General features: G+C 52.4%; 1 protein-coding gene across 5 annotated transcripts in view; it reads right to left on the bottom strand.

The window, feature by feature from the left end:
- WDR62 (WD repeat domain 62) overlaps window positions 1-17,766 on the bottom strand; it is a 44,524-nt gene that overhangs the window by 892 nt on the left and 25,866 nt on the right. For 4 of the 5 annotated variants that reach the window (XM_078438485.2, XM_078438484.2, XM_078438486.2 and 1 more), the window contains 18 exons: window positions 15,824-15,949; window positions 13,164-13,231; window positions 12,962-13,083; window positions 11,985-12,060; window positions 11,125-11,236; window positions 10,966-11,029; window positions 9,950-10,075; window positions 8,749-8,882; window positions 6,951-7,003; window positions 4,379-4,597; window positions 3,091-3,218; window positions 2,664-2,767; window positions 2,282-2,392; window positions 1,865-1,999; window positions 1,480-1,591; window positions 1,227-1,368; window positions 1,086-1,146; window positions 269-922 (listed from right to left, as the gene is read on the bottom strand). In XM_078438485.2, coding sequence (XP_078294611.2) covers window positions 269-922; window positions 1,086-1,146; window positions 1,227-1,368; window positions 1,480-1,591; window positions 1,865-1,999; window positions 2,282-2,392; window positions 2,664-2,767; window positions 3,091-3,218; window positions 4,379-4,597; window positions 6,951-7,003; window positions 8,749-8,882; window positions 9,950-10,075; window positions 10,966-11,029; window positions 11,125-11,236; window positions 11,985-12,060; window positions 12,962-13,083; window positions 13,164-13,231; window positions 15,824-15,949 — 2,547 coding nt within the window. The remainder of the gene's footprint in view (window positions 1-268; window positions 923-1,085; window positions 1,147-1,226; window positions 1,369-1,479; window positions 1,592-1,864; window positions 2,000-2,281; window positions 2,393-2,663; window positions 2,768-3,090; window positions 3,219-4,378; window positions 4,598-6,950; window positions 7,004-8,748; window positions 8,883-9,949; window positions 10,076-10,965; window positions 11,030-11,124; window positions 11,237-11,984; window positions 12,061-12,961; window positions 13,084-13,163; window positions 13,232-15,823; window positions 15,950-17,766) is intronic. The other variant, XM_078438488.2, reaches the window with a different exon arrangement.

Genomic DNA, 17,766 nt, shown 5'->3' on the forward strand with positions numbered 1-17,766 from the left:
AAACATTTAACGTTTTCCTTTACATTTAGTCTGGTCCCAGTTAAGGTGTCAATTCTTTGCAGTCTTGTTGACCACCAGGCCCCATGTGTCTAGGGTCTAGAACAAAGCCCAACATATACGAAGTGCTCGCTAAATATTTAAGTAAATGAATGAATGAATGGCACAGCCCCTGTGGCTGGGTCAAGCACCCCCACCTTTGGAGCCAAGCCACCTGGTACATGGGCTGAACTTGGGGGACAATCCCATGTCCCAAGAATGGTCAACTCACCAGGGGTTGTCTCCAGGACGGAGGTGATGCTGCCAGGGACCCCAGGCCTGGCCTCTGGAAGTGGGGTGCTGTTGGGGTGGGCAGGGGTATTGAGGGGCTCAGGGGCCAGGAGCCTTGGGAGAAAGGTGGATTTGTGGAGCCCCAGGGTGCTTGCATCCACGGGGCTGGAGGCCGAGAAGGTGGCTGTTGCGATGGTGACACTGGGCTGGGTGGCCACAGGTTCCACTGGGGAAGGGGGTAGCAAGTGCCTGTCATAGATGCTTGACAGGGTCAGCTTCAGACTCGCCCGGGCCTCATGGTTGCCCCAGGAGGGCAGGACACGTTCTCGGCCCTCACTGTTAGAATTGAATGCTGCCGTGGTGGGGCTGGCCTGGAGCTCCTGGCCCAAGGATGCCAGCTCCCCGACTGATGAGGGCCTGCGGAGGGGCCTGGCCAGCTCAGCCAGCACAGGGCCCTCACTGTCCTCGAGGGAGATGCTGCGTGACATCTTGGCACGGGAGCTGGCAGTGGCTTCCATGTAGGAGTGGATGGAGGGGCTGTGGACACCCTGAGCCAGGCCTGGAGTGGGCAGGGCTGTGGGTGTGGAAGGCTTCCTGTCGGTGGGCAGCACTGAGGAGGAGGGGGCACAGGGTGCCGGACCTGTGAGGCAGGGGGCTGTAAAGGAAGCAGCTGCTTCACTCTCACGTCCCACTGTAGGGCTGACAGATAGGGGCCCACCCCAGGTGGCTTCAGGGTCTGAGTAGACCCTGTCCATCCCCACTGCCCCGTGGCTCAGATGGGCATCTGGGGTTGTTTATCTGTGGATGGGAGCACTCACTCAGTGGGCACCAGGTCTCTAGGGTCTCAACGGGCTCCTCAGGCTTTTTCTCAGGGGGGACCTGCAAGCACAGCCATGAGGTTAGGACGAGGCCTCTGGACTCCCAGCCCCACGTCCTGGGGGAGCGGCCCCAGTACTCACGTTGGTTCTGCCTGGGGAGGTGTGGCCAGCGCCTGCTCTCGGGGGCTCTGCTCTGGGCTGACTGCCCCCAGGGTCCGTGAGTTTGACCTCTGGGGACTTCACAAGGTGCCGGGGCAGCCGGGGAGGGAAGGTGTGGGTGAACCTGTGGGAAGGAGACCAGGTGGTTGTGGCTGTCCTGGGGGTTGTTGAGGGGACGTGGCCCCGCCCTGGGGGACAGAGTTGGAAGGTGGGGTGGGGGTTCACCAGCTCCTACCTGGATGTCTTCTGGAGGCGTGAGAGGAACTGGGCTGAGATGCTCAACCGGGGATTGAAGAAGTCCTCAGTCTCAGAGGCCTCCAAGTCTCTCAGGGATCCATGGAAGAGCTCTAGGGGAAGATGCCAGGGGAGCCCTCAGAATCCCTCCAGCCACCCAGCCCTGGACCCAGAAAGACCCGCAGACCAGCAGGTGGACCCTTAGAAATGCCTTCAGTCGACCACACACATGCCTTGGGAGCAAACGCAGCTGGGAGAAGAGCCTGTGCGGCTCTGTCCTGAAGATAAAATGTGAGCCCTTCTGCCCCCTTGCCAGCCGTGGAGGCTCCACCCTGTGACACCCGCGCTGTGCCCAGTGCTGGACGGCCGCCCAGGCACCGTCCTACCCTCCGAGTGAGCATCAGTGAGCGTCTCGAAGTGCTGGCGGAGGAACTTCTCCTGCTCAGGGGTCTGGGGCAGGGAGCTGTTGGATATGCCTGGCACCTCGGGCTGGGACAGCTCTTCTGCGGTCCCTGGGCATCCTGGGGAGAGGCGAAGGGGAGGCGAGAAGGCGGGCAGAAGAGAACTGTCAACACCATGAGTCACGGCAGACGCCCAAACATGCCAGACACTTAACAATGGAGAAAGCTGGACTCGCCCGTCACACACCCTGCTGCCACTAGGCCGAGAGGCTAATGGCTCTGTCTCCTGGTTGAGGACACTGACACTTAGTGGGCACTGAGTGCAGGGCCGACATGGGGAGAGTGGTTGTACATCATGACCATCCCCACGCGCTGCCCGCCCCACCTCTGGCCCTTGCTTACCCGGTGTGGGGGGCAGCATCATGTCAAACTGAGGGTCTGGCTCTGGCCGTGGAGGGGAGGAATGGATGGTGGCGAAGCTGCACTCCAAGTCGGCCTCTGACTCCCCCGAGTCTGGAGGAGCAGAGCAGGAGTCAGGAGCCCAAAGCTAGGCCCGTAATGGGTGAGTCAGGTAAGTGGCTCAGGATCCCAGGGCTTCAGTTTTCCCATCTGGATGATGGGGGTGATAATACCCGCCCTCCATTTGTAAGGACCAGCAAGTTTACACTTCAAGGAAAGGGTAGAGCTGGGCTCCTGCCAGTGGGCAGTTGGGCTCCAGAATCCTCAGGTGAGGGCCTGGCTGGACGGACAAACTACTGCAGGGTCTCTACTGGCCCCCACTCACCCTCAGGTGGGCTCTGATCCTTGGAGCTGATGGAGGAGACCCTGAGGGAGGCGTCTCCCTGCTGCTCTCCGGGCCCCGCCTCGGTCGTCTTCGTGCAATACTTGCTGCAGCGCCAGTGGAGGTGGGGCAAATGAGCGAACACACTCATGTTAGTATACAGTGGCCCCCACCCGAACCCCTACACATCTGCACCCTGTTCCCACTGGGAGCACTGTCTCGCCTCTCCTCTGCAAAGGCTCCCTGCACCTTCTGCCTGGAACCAGGGAAGCTAAGGCTGTGGCTGAGGCTGCAGGGCCAGGCTCCTGTGCCCCTCAGACCTTGCAACCCTGCCCCACAGGCCCACTGGGAGAGCGGGGAGCAGTTCTTCCAGGGCATGCCTGTAACCCAGGCTTCTTCTAAGGCTTCCCTTGGTGCAAAGGAGTCCCACCTGTCTGTCTCTGTGACCGTCACTTCTGCCTCCAGGGAGTAGACGATGAGCTCCCTGTCCTCAGGGGACTCCCTCTGTAGGGGCAGGAAGGAGGGATGCCCAGAGCCATCCTCCTGGGGACTCTCCAACTGTGGGATGAAGAGAGCACAGCCATTTCAAGCAGCTACGGCAACCAGGGCCCTTTGCAAGCCACCAGGTGTTCCGCCAACACCAGTGAGAACAGTGAAGATGTCGGTCATGATGGCAGCCCCCACTGCCGGACACTCATTTTGAGCCAGGGCCTGGGCCAAGTTATGTGCTCATCTTGAGTTCATTCTATGCTCCTCCCGCACGATCACCAGCCCCTTTACAGATAAGGAATCGATATAGATCCAACTCTCTAAGATTCTGTCTGTATGGAGTTCAAGAACAGGCAAACTAATCTTTGGTGGGAGGTCAGAAGGCTGGTTGCCTCTGCAGGGAGGGGGTACTGATTAGGAGGGGCACAAGAGGGGGTGTCTTCCAGGAGGTAGAAAATACTCTATTTTGGCTTGGGTGGTGGATACCTAAGTGCATACATAGATAACAATTTGTCAAGCTCTTCTCCTCAAACAGCATAGGGTTTGTACACACAACTGTATGTGTATTATGCCACAATAGAAAAGAAAGTTTATACAATAGAATAAAAAGTAATTTTGTTTGGAAGATAAGAGAACAAGAGTTGAAGTTGCTTCAAGCACTTCTGAGGGCCCAGGCCCTCTTCTTAGCACTGGATTCCTATCAAAGCCTTCTGAGAACGTTCTTCTTATGACCATTTTTGAGAAGTCTTTTTTTCTTGTTTTGTTTTGTTTTTAAGATTTTATTTTTAAGTAATCTCTATGCCCAACGTGGAGCTCGAACGCACAACCCCAAGATTAAGAGTGCATGCTCCACTGACTGAGTCAGCCAGGCGCTTGAAAGCAGAAGCCCAGAGAAGCAAGCCTTGAGGTAAGTCATCACACAGCTAGGAAGGGGTAGGGCCAGGCCTCTACCTGCTCAAATACTCCCCAGCCAGGCACAGGCTTGCTCTCGGGCCCAAGCTTTTAACCCCCAAGTGACCCACCTCCCAGACTCCTGGTCTGCCCTGGAAAGTCTCACTTGCACCAGCCCCAGGGCCTCACCCTCTTGCCTTCCACCATGTCATGTAATCACCTCGCACCCCTAGAGAGGGATACTCAGCCTCATTTTCAAAATAAGCATGCTGAGGCCCCAAGCCCTGGGTGGGCAGTCATGGTGCAGGGTCTGCTGGCTGGGCAGGGGTGGTCTGTACCTCACTCAGCAGTCCCACCAGGCTCTGGGGCTCCACTGTATCCAGAATAGAGTCCTCCAGGCTCTCGGGCTTCATGGGGGTAAAGTAGCAATCCAGGTTCCGGGCATCCAGGATGGTCTTGAGGGGCTCCTGGTCAGCCCGCTCCGCCCAGCGGCCATGTGGTTTGTAGCTGCGCTTGGCATGGAAGGCTGAGCCATCTGCCACATCATCGTCTCCTAGCTGAGGGTGACAGGGGATGGTCAGGCAGCTAGCCAAGAGCTCACCAACTCCGATGGGGGACCAGGGACACCGCATGGACTCCATCCAGCTTTTTTTTTTTTTAATGTTTTATTTTTGAGAGAGAGACACAGAGTGTGAGCAGGGAGGGGCAGAGAGAGAGAGAGAGAGAGAGAGAGAGAGAGAGAGAGAGAGAGAGAGAGAGGAGACACAGAATTCAAAGCAGGCTTCAGGCTCTGAGATGTCAGCACAGAGCCTGACGGGCTCGAACTCACGAGCTGTGAAATCATGACCTGAGCCGAAGTCAGACGCTCAACCAACTGAGCCACCCAGGTGCCCCTCAGTCTCTAGGCTTTAAACACCACTCAGCAACAACTTCCAGATACACATCTCCAGCCTGAATCTCTCTGTTAAATTTCAGAAATGCATAGGCAACTGCTCTACATCTGTATGGATTCCTAGTGATATTTCAAAGTGAACATGTTGAAAACAACTCCTGATCTTCCCCCCAGATCGGCTCCTCCTGAAGCCTTTCCTGTCTCAGTTATTCTGCTGCTCAGGCCCCAAACCTTGAGCTCATCTTTCATTCTTATATTGTCCCTCATACTCCACATTGTATTGTTTTTTAATGTTTATTTATTTTGCGAGAGAGCAAGCGAGGGAAGGGCAGAGAGAGAGGGAGAAAGAATTCCAAGCAGGCTCCAAGCTGTCAGCACAGAGCTTAACACGGAGCTCGAACTCATGAAACTTGAGATCATGACCTGAGCTGAAATCAAGAGTTGGACGCTTAACCGACTGAGCCACCCAGGTTCCCCTCCACATTGTATTTCTTCAGCAAATTCTGTCAGCTCTGCCGTCCGAACACATCCCCGATGTGGCCATTTCTCCCCACTGGTCCTGCCCAGCACTGCCTCCAAATAAGATTATAGCTTGAGAGAGACAGCGGAGGGTGGGTGTTTGAGAACACAGGCTCTGGAGCCAGCCTGCCCACGTTTTGTACTTCCCATCTGTGTAACCCTGGATAAGTTACTTAACCTCTTTGGGCCTCGGTTTCTCCATCTGTGAAATAGTGGTATGAAGAGCTCCTACACTCCAAAGGGGACTAAATAGATAATACATATAAAAGACTTAGAGCCTGTGCAGAATAAGTGTGCTATGAATATTTGTTGAATGTAACCCTACTTGTAGTATTCAATGATTAAGGGGAAGCCTGGGGTCTTGACAGACCTGGTCTGCAGGGGAGGGGAAGGCAGGGAGGACTTCCCTGAGGAGCTAATAGGTTTTAATCTGAGGGCTGGCATTATTCCTGAAATGAATCATCCAACCTAGGCTGTAGGATTCTACTGCCTGCTTCTAACCCACCAGCTCCTAGCCTGCCCCTCCCCCAAGTAAACAATCGACCATTCAATCATCTTGGTCCCTTTCTTTCTCTCACACCCAGTCATTTGGTTCCACCTTCAACATCCATCCAGAATCCAACCGTTTCTTCCCCCTGTTCCAGCCTCCAACCTCCTCTGTCTGGATTATCCCAACAGTCCCCTCCCGGTCCCCCACTTGCCCCTCATGTTCACACTTGCACTAGGTCATGGCCTTCCTCAACTCAGAGCCCTCCTTTGTCTCCATCTCACTCAGTGCCAGGGAGGGGAGAAATAAGTGGGGAGGACAATAAGGAATGTTTAGGGAACGCACCGCAGCCCACACAGTGTCATACCATCTGGCCCCCATTACCTCTCTGAGCCCCTCTCCCCACTCTCTGCCCCTCATTCACCCTCAACCCTGGCAGCTGGGCCTCCCTGTACTTCCTTGAACATGTGAAGCACAATCCTGCCACATGGCCTTTGTCCTGCATACTATTCTCTCTGCCTGGAACGTTCTTCCCCAGGATCTGCATTTCTCCCTTGCTTCAACTCTATTCAAATAGCATCTTCTCAGTGAGGCCTTTTCTGTTTATGCTAAAATTATTGCGCTTTTCCCCCAACACTTGTTATTTTCCTGAGATTCTCTCTTTTCTTCCTCCACAGACCTTGTCGGCTTCCCAAATACTATATAACTTACCTGTTTAATGTGGATACTGTCCATCTTCCACACTAGAAAATGAGCCCATGAAGACCGACATTTTGTCTGCCTTGCTCACTGCTGTATCTAATGGTCAGAATAAGCCTGGCACAGGGTAGGTGTTCACTATGTATGTTACAGGAATGAAGGGCTGCCTAAGCTGAGACTGGAAGGATGATGGGGTTCTACATGGAAAGGACAGACCCAGAAAGGGAAATGGGCTCCCAGAAGAATGAAGAGCATGAAGGAGAGCACCCCTGCTTTGTCAGCCCTGGGTGTCCCGGTCTCCGGGCAGACTCACCAGCCGCTTTGCCCAGAGTGGCAGCTTGCCATTGGTCAGCAGACACCGAGGGTCTGGAGAGACACGTGGAATCCATGAAAAGAGAATAAATAACCCAATAGATAAACAGGCAACATATATAAAAACAGGCAATTCTCCAAAGACACATTATAAGAAACACAGACATACCAAAAGATGCTCAAACTTAACTAATTGTCAGGAAAATGCAAATTCACACAATGTTTTACCCATGACTAGCTCAAACTAAAAAGCTTCATAGTATCAAGTATTGGCAAAAGTGTGGGAGAATGAATGGCTTAACACTGACTGCTGGATTTGGAGGGCCTTTGGGGTTCTCTTAAAATAAAAAACGTGCTAACCCCAGGGCCCAGCAGTGCCAGCCCTTGCCTCTGTCCTGGAGAAACACTCACACATGCCCAAGGAGTAGGCCTTGGAGTGGTCAGCATGGCATCACTTGCAATGGTGTATAGTCTAAACCCTAAATGTCCATCCAGAGGCGAATATCATTTTAAAAATATCCTATTATCCTGCTGGTTAAAAGAGGGAGGCCTCTGTTTTGTGTCCACCAACATACAGGCTGATAATTTTGAGAGGGAAAAGATACAGAATGGTGTCTACAGTAGAATACAACTTATGTACATAAATACGGTGTGTTCTGATGGCTGTGTACATACGTACATTAATGTTCAGAAAGAGGCCTATAAGGATTCATACCAAACTGATAAAACAGCCACCCTGCAGAGGACATGGGATTGGGTTGTGAGGGTGGCAACAAAGAAGATTTGCTTACCCTTTTTTCCAAGGCTGAATTCTTACATTACTGTTGCCTATCAGTCAGCTGTCTAGTCAGCCACTGCCTGCTCTCCCCTGCTGGTAGAGGCCCCTGCCCCACACTGACAGCACCCGGCCTCTCTTAGCTGGAGCAACCATGGCCAATGGGACCCGAGAGAAGCCTGCCAGGGGCTTCTGGGCAAGTTTCCTCTCTAGAGGAGACTGTAGGAGGGACTGCCGTGTGCTATGAGGCCTGTGATGCCTGCAACTTAAGCAGCCATCTTGCAACCATGAGGGCCTAAGCCAAGGTGATATGCGGAAGGGCAGAAATTTAGAGGAAGTCTGGCCTGCTTTGAAGTCATCGAGCTACTATTCTCCTTTCACCTGAACAACAGAATCTGATGTCTTTTGGTCAACAGCACCCTGTTTTTCCCCTGGGACAGCCCTTACACCCCCACCCACCCTTTTTGGACAGGTGGCTCAAGTGGAGCTGAGTCAAACCTCTGCCCTCAGGGATGACCACATGACTCCGGCCTGGCCAATCACGGCAACTGACTCAGAAGCACACCAGGACTCACACCAGAAACACGACTCACGACCTCAGGATTTCGCTTCAGCTACTGGGAAAGAGGTGCTCTCTTCTCTATATAGAGTTTTATCACCTAGCACTGCTGGGGGAATCTTTGCCCCCAGGAGAGGTAGAGTCTGCCTGAGAGCAAAGCCAACATAGGAGAAAAGCAGAGCCAAAAGACGGAGAAAAATCTGTTTCTTTAACATCACCTGGTGACTGGAATCCAGCTACTGCCCCAAGCCAATACTCCAATTTTCAGGTCCATGACCCAATAAATTATCTTCCCAGCTGAAGCCAATGAGAGTCCAGTTGCTATTACACTGTGAGAGTACTGACTAATAGGATCATTGAACTTCGCCTCCAGGCCCTGGAAACCAAGTAGTGGGTGAAACCCAGCAGTGATCCCTACGCTGCAAGTTCAAAATAGGGCCCCTCTGGATGGGCCCCTTTCCCAACCTGGGTCCAAGCTCTCTTTGGATGGCGTCTTCAGCAACTCTTCCGGTTCGCACTCTTCCTCCAGCTCATCCTCCGTCTGCTCTCCAGGGCTTAAGGAGCAAATCTCGCTGGGCACCGATGCATAGGTCTCCTGCCTGAAGCCAGAAATGAGGACAACAAGGAGAGAAATAGGTAAATGGGGTGGTGGTGGGAGGGACAGGGATCTGCCTCAGGCTGGGCCCTGTGCTAGCTTCCACATGAACTCATTACTGACTCCTTGTCAAGACGATGCTGGGAGGTCTCACCTGCCACACCGCTCTGCTGGAAACATCACCACAATGAATGAAATATAACAAGGCTGGGCTCAAAAAATAAGATAAACTCTCTCAGAGTCACAGCGATGGGACAGAAAGCACAGCAGATAGTGGGGCTTGAGTACTAAGCTGCTGGGTTCTCTTCTGGGAAGTGTGTGTAGGAGTAGCAATGAGGTTTCATCTCCTTTGGAGCACAGGAGCCTAAAACACACATGACACGAGGCAGGCACCGGAGGGCACCCAGGACAGGGTGTAAGCCTCAAAACCTGGAGCCAAAGGGAGCTGCTCATTCGCTTGGTACCTAGGTCTGCAATACCTCCAATACCACTGTAGGACAGGAAGCTCATGTTAAGGCCTGGTCCCTTTGGGAGGCAATGGCAAAGCCTCCAGACAGAGAAAGACAAGGACAGCGCTAGAGGCAGAAGAGAGGATAAACCCTCAAATCTCCCACTCAGCTGAGACCTCCAAACTTAGCCCCCAACCAAAAGTTAGAACATGAATTCACTCCAAATAAAACTGGTCTTGCAGCATGAAGGCTTTAAAGAACAAAAAGACACTTCAGTTCCACTGGAGCCTTCCCCGACTACGTCCCTCCCCACTGCACACTGGGTCAGGGGCCTCCTCTGCCTCCTCTGGTCCCCAAAGTCCCCCGAGCTTCCCTCCATCGCAGTGCTCACAGGCTCTCCAGGCACTTCGCTCTTCCACTTCAAGCCCCTTCTCACATGTACTACCATAACTTTCTATTCAAAGTCTGTCTCCCCAGTTCGGCCACAGGTGCACAAAGGGCAGGGCCTACGGCTGTGCTGGCCATGGCTATGTCTTCAGCCTCACTCCTCACGGGGCCCAGGACAGGAAGACATTCCTCTAGCAGACAGGCAAGTGGGGGACGGCCGGATCACTGCCAGGACCTGGGCTGGCTCCTCCACTTCCCGTCCCTCATGTTCTGCTGCTGCTGCTCCCGGTGGTCGATCTCCAGCAAGTGCTGCTTCATGCAGTTAGTGATCTCTGGGCCCAGGTGCCAGATGAACACACAGCTGCAGAGGCCGAAGAGAGATGTGGAAGGAGGGGGAACGGTGAACACGGAAGCCATGTGACCCTGGAAGCCACCTACGTTACCATAGCCAAGACTCCAATTCCCTGGCCCCTCCCAGAAAACACACCCCACCACCTTAGTGCAGGGGTTCCAGGCCATGTCAGGTCTACTCCCTGAGTAGGTCCAGACCATTCCACAAAACCATGACCTGTTCTGAAGACCTCAAGACTCAAGGAAGGGGGCTGGAGAAGGACTGAAATAAACTGAAGGGAGAGACAAAAGGGACTTCCTTGGCCACCAACCATGAGCTAAGGAGTTTATATCCCCATTTGATTCTCACTGTACAATTTTTTGAGGTAGTTGGTGGAGCAAACTGAGGCTTAAGATGGGAAATGACCTGGGGCACCTGGGTGGCTCAGTCGTTTGGGCGTCCGACTTCGGCCTAGGTCATGATCCCGCTGGTCCTGAGTTCGAGCCCCACGTCAGGCTCTATGCTGACAGCTTGAAGCCTGGAGCCTGTTTCAGATTCTGTGTCTCCCTCTCTCTCTGCTCCTCTCCTACTTACACTCTGTCTCTCTCTCTCTCTCAAAAAATAAACATTAAAAAGAGAGAGAAAAAAAAAACAACAGATGGGAAATGACCTGCTCAAGGTTCTCAAGGTCACAAGTAAATTAAGTGGCAGATCTGGGGTTTGAACTCAGGGCTGGGTGTGACACCAAGGTACATGCTGTCAAAGGAGAGAGCAGTAAGCTGGAACCCTCGGCGGAACTCTGCACAGGCAGGCCAGGAGCACGGTGCTCCCACTGTCTGAGCCCCTGCACTCCCCGCAGTACAGGTCCTGCCCACACCCAGGGGGAGGCCAGCCAAGGGCAGTCTCCAGGCCTTTCCCACCTGTCTCCAGATACTGTGATCAAGTGACGACAGTCATAGGTGAACTTCATGCCAGTTACAATTTCTGAAAGCAGAGCAAAGAAGCCACGCAGGCCTTCTGAGTCACAAGGCCGTGTGGGGACGCATGGGGAGGTGTCCCACGTAGGGAGGCACACCCACCTGAATGGCCAAACATCTTGGCAATGCACTCGCCCGAGTAAAAGTCAATCACCGAGATGCTTTTGTCAGAGCAGCTAGTGGCCAAGAAGGTGCCTGAGGGGTCCACGTGGACCTGCCGAGAAGAGGACCCACATGACAGTTAGGCTGCCTGCTTCTTCACTATGGCGAGGCCTGGGTCAAATGTCACAGCCTCTGCTGACGGAGGACCCTCTCATGCGGGATGCCTGGCACGCTGACTCGTCCCAGGTGCCCTCAGGACATACACCCTGCTTAGGATAAGAACTCCTGCCTCCATTTCATGGGTGAAAAAGTTACCACCCAGGCTCTGCGCTAAACACTCTGCGTGTGCAAACTGATTTCTTCCAGAGAACAACCCTATGATAGGGGCTCTTTCTAGCTGCATTTTACAGGCGATGAGACAGGCTCCAGAGGAGATGACACGTGCCCAGGTCATAGCCTGAGGCAGAGCTGCGAGTCTCACCTTAAAGTCTGAACTCAACACAACCCCCCTTACTTCAGAGGCTCTGAGAAGGTCCCCCAATCTTGTCCTGATAACACAGCAGGGAGCAAGTCTGATAAGGGAGCCCAGGTCTTTGGTTGTTCCCACCACACCGTGGCCACTGAAAACAGAAGCCACTTAAATGTCCCCACTTGGGAAAAGGGCTCAGTAAATAGAGGTAAAACAGTCTGTGATACCCCCAGTTCCCAGGCAACCCTGGTCAGCTAGGCCGGAGTGGGTGCCAGCCTGTGATCCTTTGATCAGGTACCCAGGATGACACATGTCTCGGGTGGCCCATGAGGGCAGCTGACAGACAGGGGGGATGTGTGTGGTCTTCACGCCAGGGGCCCCAGCTACTCACCTTTAGCAGGGACCCTTCGTCACCCTGGGAGCCCTTGTAGCACTTCTTCTGCTTCCCATTCACGGTGCTGTAGACTCTGGGGAGGTGGGGGCATAATATGGCCAGTGGTGGCCCTGCCCACCTGCCCCCTCTTGCATTCTGGTCCTAGCCTTACCTACCATCTTCCTCTCTCCTGGAGGCCCCTTGCCACCTCTCATCTCCCATCTGATGCCTGGACTGAAATACCATCTCAAAAAATGAGATGTCCTCTCAGGCTGAGGTCAGGGAAGTTATGTATTGAGGTATCCGTTGAGTTAATGTCTGTTAACATCTGTCTTCCCCACTACAGAGCAAGCGGAGTGCTGGCACTCAATCTGAATGAGCAAGTGCAAGGGTGGAGAACCTTTTTGCACATGCTCTCCCCTCTGCACAATCCGTCTCTCCCCTCCCCCGGCTCACTCCTCCACATCCTTCCCAGTCTCAGTTCAGATGTTCTTTCCATCAAGCCCTGTTTGATCCCCAGGTAGGATTAGGGGTTTCCCCAGGGTCCCCCAGATCCACTGGGCTCCCCTAGCCCTGACCGCTCCCTGGTGTCACTGTCTAGTGAGGTGTCCACCTCTCCTCCCTTGGACTGTGAGCTCCATGAAGGCAGGACCTGGGGCTGCCCTGCTCACTGCTGTGTCTCCTGCACTACCCTCCCAGACAGGTGCTCAGGGAATGTAGGTGAATGAATGAATTTATGAACCACATCAGCGCCTCCTAGTCACCCCACATGGGCTTCTGGAGAGCCAGCAGGAACCCTCTGCTGACCCGGAGGCTGGGCCTGGGTGAGCCCAGTTCCTAAGAAACACTTGCTGGGTCCCTCTACCCAACCCAGCTCTTTAGGGTCCAGATGAGGAGGGGGAAGAGGGCAGGGAGATCATGAGCAGACAGACCCGACTAGGTCTTACACAGGTCCTACTCAGAAACCAGGCTGGGCTAAGAGCCCAGCTCCTCACCTCACATTGCGGTCCTGGCAGGCCACGGCCACATACTTTTGGGTGATGTCGATGTCCATGTCATACAAGGTGGTCTTCTCTGCCACGTGGTGGGTACGGACAAAGTGTAGTCCATCTGAGGCCTGGCAGGGCAGCAGGGCCTTCAGAGGACACCCCTGACAAGTTTTCCACCCCAGCCCTCAAGGAGGCCAACCCACTCTACCTGCTGGGCACTGCGAAAGTAGATGCTCTTGTCAGCCCCACAGCTGATCATCTGGATGTCTCTATTGCCTGGAGGAGAAGGAGGTAGTGCATTAGGCAAGGCTGGGCCCCTGCTGAGTCTGACTGGGGCCAGGGGATCCTAGCCAGGGAACTCACTGCAAGGGAACTCCGGATTCCCGGAGGAGGAGAGTGGGTGCTGGGTGCAGGTAGGACTCCAAGATGTAAGCTGTGTGTATGAGGGGGGTACAGGTGGAGCAGTGGCCTGGCAGGTCTCTGCAGAGCAAGGGCAGACAGGGAAACATGTCAGAGACACGGAAGGGGCACCACGTCTGATTTGGGATTTGGAAAGGTGATTAGGGCAGCAGTGTGGAGGCGGGACCAAAGCGGGGAGCAAGTGGAGACACGCAGAGGGTTGGGAGGCTCATGCCATCATGAACAATCAGAACACCCACATGTACGTCAGGCCAGGCCCCATTGCCACATGTGCATCGCGCATCCCCTTCTGATGGCTCACTAGCCACCCCACTGTACAAATGTGAACCCAGGGGCTTAGAGTCACACAGGCCTTGTTCTAGAGCACAGAGAGTCCGGACAGGGCCAGTATTAGACCCAGGCATTCTCTGGCCAAACACTGTGCTCCAAACCCAGGCTTCCTTTCCATGCCTCAGTTTCCTGTCTGTACAACAGGACTATGACAGCCCTTGCCCCCACGAAGTTGTGTGAAGCCTGTGGAACAGTGGCTGCCACCCAGTAAGCACTATAAATATCCTTGCTTTTCTTCTTTCTTTATAGAATTAGAATAATAACAGCAAATACCTTAGAGTTCTGGTGAGAATATAAAGACAGAACAGATACAAAACACTTAGAGCCTTGCTAAGCACAGATCTAAGCACAGTGTCCTTGCTTCACTGCAGGACATTTGAAAGGGCTCAGGCCTGATGCACAAGTTAAGATGTTACTCAAGCAGGAGTCACTGGCTCACAGAAGGCAGTGACCCTGTGTTGGGGAGGAAGTGTAACCTGGGAGGGACCCAAAGAGGCCTGTAAGTTACTGGTAATGTTCTGCTTCTTAACCTGGGGTGGGGAGTCCAAGGACCTAGCACTGTTAGGACACAAGTCACTGGTTATAAACAATGGGTGTGTCTGTTCTAGTTCATATGTACTGATTAAGTACCTTGATGTGGAAGTTCATTGTACTGTTCTGTAAACTATCTGTATTGTATTCATTTGTTTGGATATTTTTCAGATAAAACTGTTAAAGACTGAATCTTACCTTAGCAGGGCAGTTTCAGTCAGGTTTCGACTGGCTGGAGCCCAGTTTATACTAAAATTATCAGCGTTTTGAGCATAGCTCAGCCACAGCAGGGCACTCAGGAACTGGGGTTAGGAGTTACATCCTCTCAGACTGGCTGGGGGTTCTAATGAAAGCCCACACCTTTCAGGAGATGGCCTTAAGGACCAACTCCTGGGCCACCCCTTGGCCAGTCATCACCTCTCTTGGATCTAGACCATTCGTGAAAGTTGATGTCACTGCTGGCCAAACTGCTAGACTTGCTGATTTATTCTAACTAACTCTATCCCATGGAATGAACAGGTTTTTAAAGATGTCTGAAAGTTTTAGCTGATCAGCTTTGGTTGTCTTCATCAAGACACGTCAAACATTGTTAACTTGTTTTTGTCCATTGTTAACTTGTTTTGGCTACGGAGAGGTAGGGCAGAAAGCAGAGAGGATCAAGGGACATTAATACATTCTCAGTCACAAGATTATATGTAAAAATAAAAACTCTTCGTAGTCAAGAACTTGGAATGAGTACATAGATGTATTCTCTTCATGAGTAGATTCTTCTGGAATATAGTTTTGAATATGCTCTTGGGTTCTGATCAATTAAATCTCATAGGACCTGCCTCCTCTCCCCTTGGAATTCCTTAGGGCCAAACCTTCATACTGAATCTTTTGAGTCTAAAGGGAATCCCTTTGATTTCCTGGCTGAGTATGCACTTTGGAGGGCAGCCCAAGGCAAGATCCTAAGCCTGCACCTACTGCTGTGTGACTCTCGCTGTAAATGAGGTAAGGAATGGACTAACTGCAGTGCAAGGATCCTCCCCAGCACAGAATTAGCTCCCGGCAACCTTTGCAGTCACCTATTTTTCTGCCAAAGTCACCAGTGCCCATCCCGCTGTCCTCTCACAGGATTGGCACCCCGATTTCTTTGTGGGGAATGGCATCCACCTAATGCCAGTCCTTCTGGATCAGGGGTGGAGGCAGGTGTGGGGTGGGGGCACGTGAGTCAGACCTGGCCCAAGAAAACACCCCAAAGCCCCGGCACCGATAACTGTTCTGAAAAGGGCAGGTGCCTCAAGCCTGCACAAGGGAATTCAGCTCCCAGTTTCTGCCAAAATTGATAGGAAGAGGGGAAATCTCCTTCGAGTGGCACAGTGACACCCAGATGCTGCCCACCACAGAAAGGTGTAGCTGACAGAGGGAGTCTTGATGATTTTAAAAAATAATAATAATAGAATAAATCAACCTTTGGATCCAGCTGGGCCTGAATCCAGAGCTTGCTTTTCCCTTTTTTGTTCAAACTAAAGGGAGTCTTGTTATTACGTGTAGCCAAAGGGGTGCACCAACCAAGGCAGGCGAAGCAGGAAGGAAAGGACTCACCAGCAAACTTGATGGCCGTGATGGAGGAGGAGTGGTCGTCCAGGGTCTGCTCCAGGTTGTAGTTCTTCTCCACATTCAGCACGTGGATCAGTCGGTCCCGACTGGCTGAGGCCAGCAAGGTCAGTCCTGTGAGTGGACAGGGTGGCACTGGGTTCTCAGGAGGCTGCCTGATGCCTTGGCCTCCCAGAGAACAATGTGACTGAGCTTTCCAGGCCTCGAAAAAGGGGTCTTTGGTGCTGTGACTGCAGCCACCTGGCCTCAAAGCCCGCAAGGGGCCATTCCCCCAGCTCTGCAGTCTCTCCCCAGAGCCCCTCAAACCTTGGCACTTCACATCTCATGCCCAGTTCGGGGGGATGAATCTTGATGTACATGGACGCTCTGCCACCTGTGCCCATAGCAGACATCCCAGCAGAGCCCAGCACTCCTTCCTGCCAAGGCCAACTCTTTGGCTGCCATGTGAAGCCCAGCCAACTTCTCAGCCTCCCCGGAACACTGCTCCTTCACTCTCTGAACTTCGGCTACCTGGGTCTCGTCCAGGCCCTACTGACAACCCGCTGCCACGCTTCCTTCTGCCAGTGGGTCTTCCCTGCTGGCCCCCTCTGACAGTGCCAACCCTGGTCGCCTCGCATGTCTGAGGGCTAACACGTGACTTGAGGTGGAGGGGAGTTCATGAAGGATGTACTGAATGAAAAGAGATTTGAAGAAAAACTGGTGGGTGGTGCCTGGGTGACTCAGACAGTAAAGCATCCGACTTCGGCTCAGGTCATGATCTCATGGTTCCTGACTTCGAGTCCCGTGTCAGGCTCTGCACTAACAGTGCAGAGCCTGCTTGGGGTTCTCTCTCTCTGCCCCTGCCCTGCTTGCTTGCTCTCTCTCTCTCTTTCTCTCTCTCTCTCAAAATAAATAAACTTAAAAAAAGAGAAGAAAAGAAAAACTGGTGGGGCAGGGTGCAGGGACAGAGGGTGCAGAGAAACAAATAAGGAGAAAAGAGTATGGGAAAGATTGCTAACATATCTATTCCTGCCAAAAATGTATCAGCAGAATCAAATCGTGAGGAAAACAGACAAACCCAAACTGAAGGAAATTCTGTAAAATGGCCTATACTCTGCAGAAAGTCAAATCACAAAGACAAAGTAAGGCTGTGGAAATGTTCCAGAAAAAAAGGTGACAAAAGAGCTATGAAAACTAAATTGTGAACCTGGACTGGAAAAACAAAGGTGCTACGAAGGACAATATTGGGACAGCCAGCAAACTGGGAGTAAGGACCACGGAGGAGATAACAGAACCATATAAAGTGAAACCTCCCTTTTTTTTTTTTTAAAGTTTATTTATTTATTTTGAGAGAGTGAGAGAACACGAACAGGGAAGGGGCAGACAGCGAGCAAGAGACAGAAAATCCCAAGCAAGCTCCATGCTGTCAGCATAGGGCCTGATGTGGGGCTTGAACTCATGAACTGTGAGATCATGACCTAAGCCTAAATCAAGAGTCAGATGCCTAATCGACTGAGTCACCCAGGTGCCTTGAAACCTCCATATTTGATAAGTGCACATGGTCCTGTAAATGGATATCCTCATTCCTAAGAAATGCTCACAGACACATCGAAGAGTGAAAGATCATGCCTTCAACTTAGTCTCAAACAGGTTAGCCAAAGAAATGTATGTGAGAATATTTTATGTCCGTGTGCATAGGTACACACACGTGCACAAACACAGAGATAGAAGTGGAGATGGGGAAACAGGTAAAGTCATATATATACAGTCATAGGGTCAGATAGAATTTAAAAGAAAAAACCCTGAAGAATCTGGGTGAAAAGAATATGGGTATTCATTCTAATACTCTTGCAATTTTTCTGTAGGCATTGAACTTTTTCAAAATAATATGGTTGATCTGTGATATATAACTGTTGCTCTCTTTTTTCCAGCAGAGGATGAGCTGATTTATA

The sequence above is a fragment of the Panthera onca genome, chromosome E2, assembly GCF_046562875.1.
Source record: "Panthera onca isolate mPanOnc1 chromosome E2, mPanOnc1 haplotype 2, whole genome shotgun sequence".
NCBI classification, from domain to species: Eukaryota; Metazoa; Chordata; class Mammalia; order Carnivora; family Felidae; genus Panthera; species Panthera onca.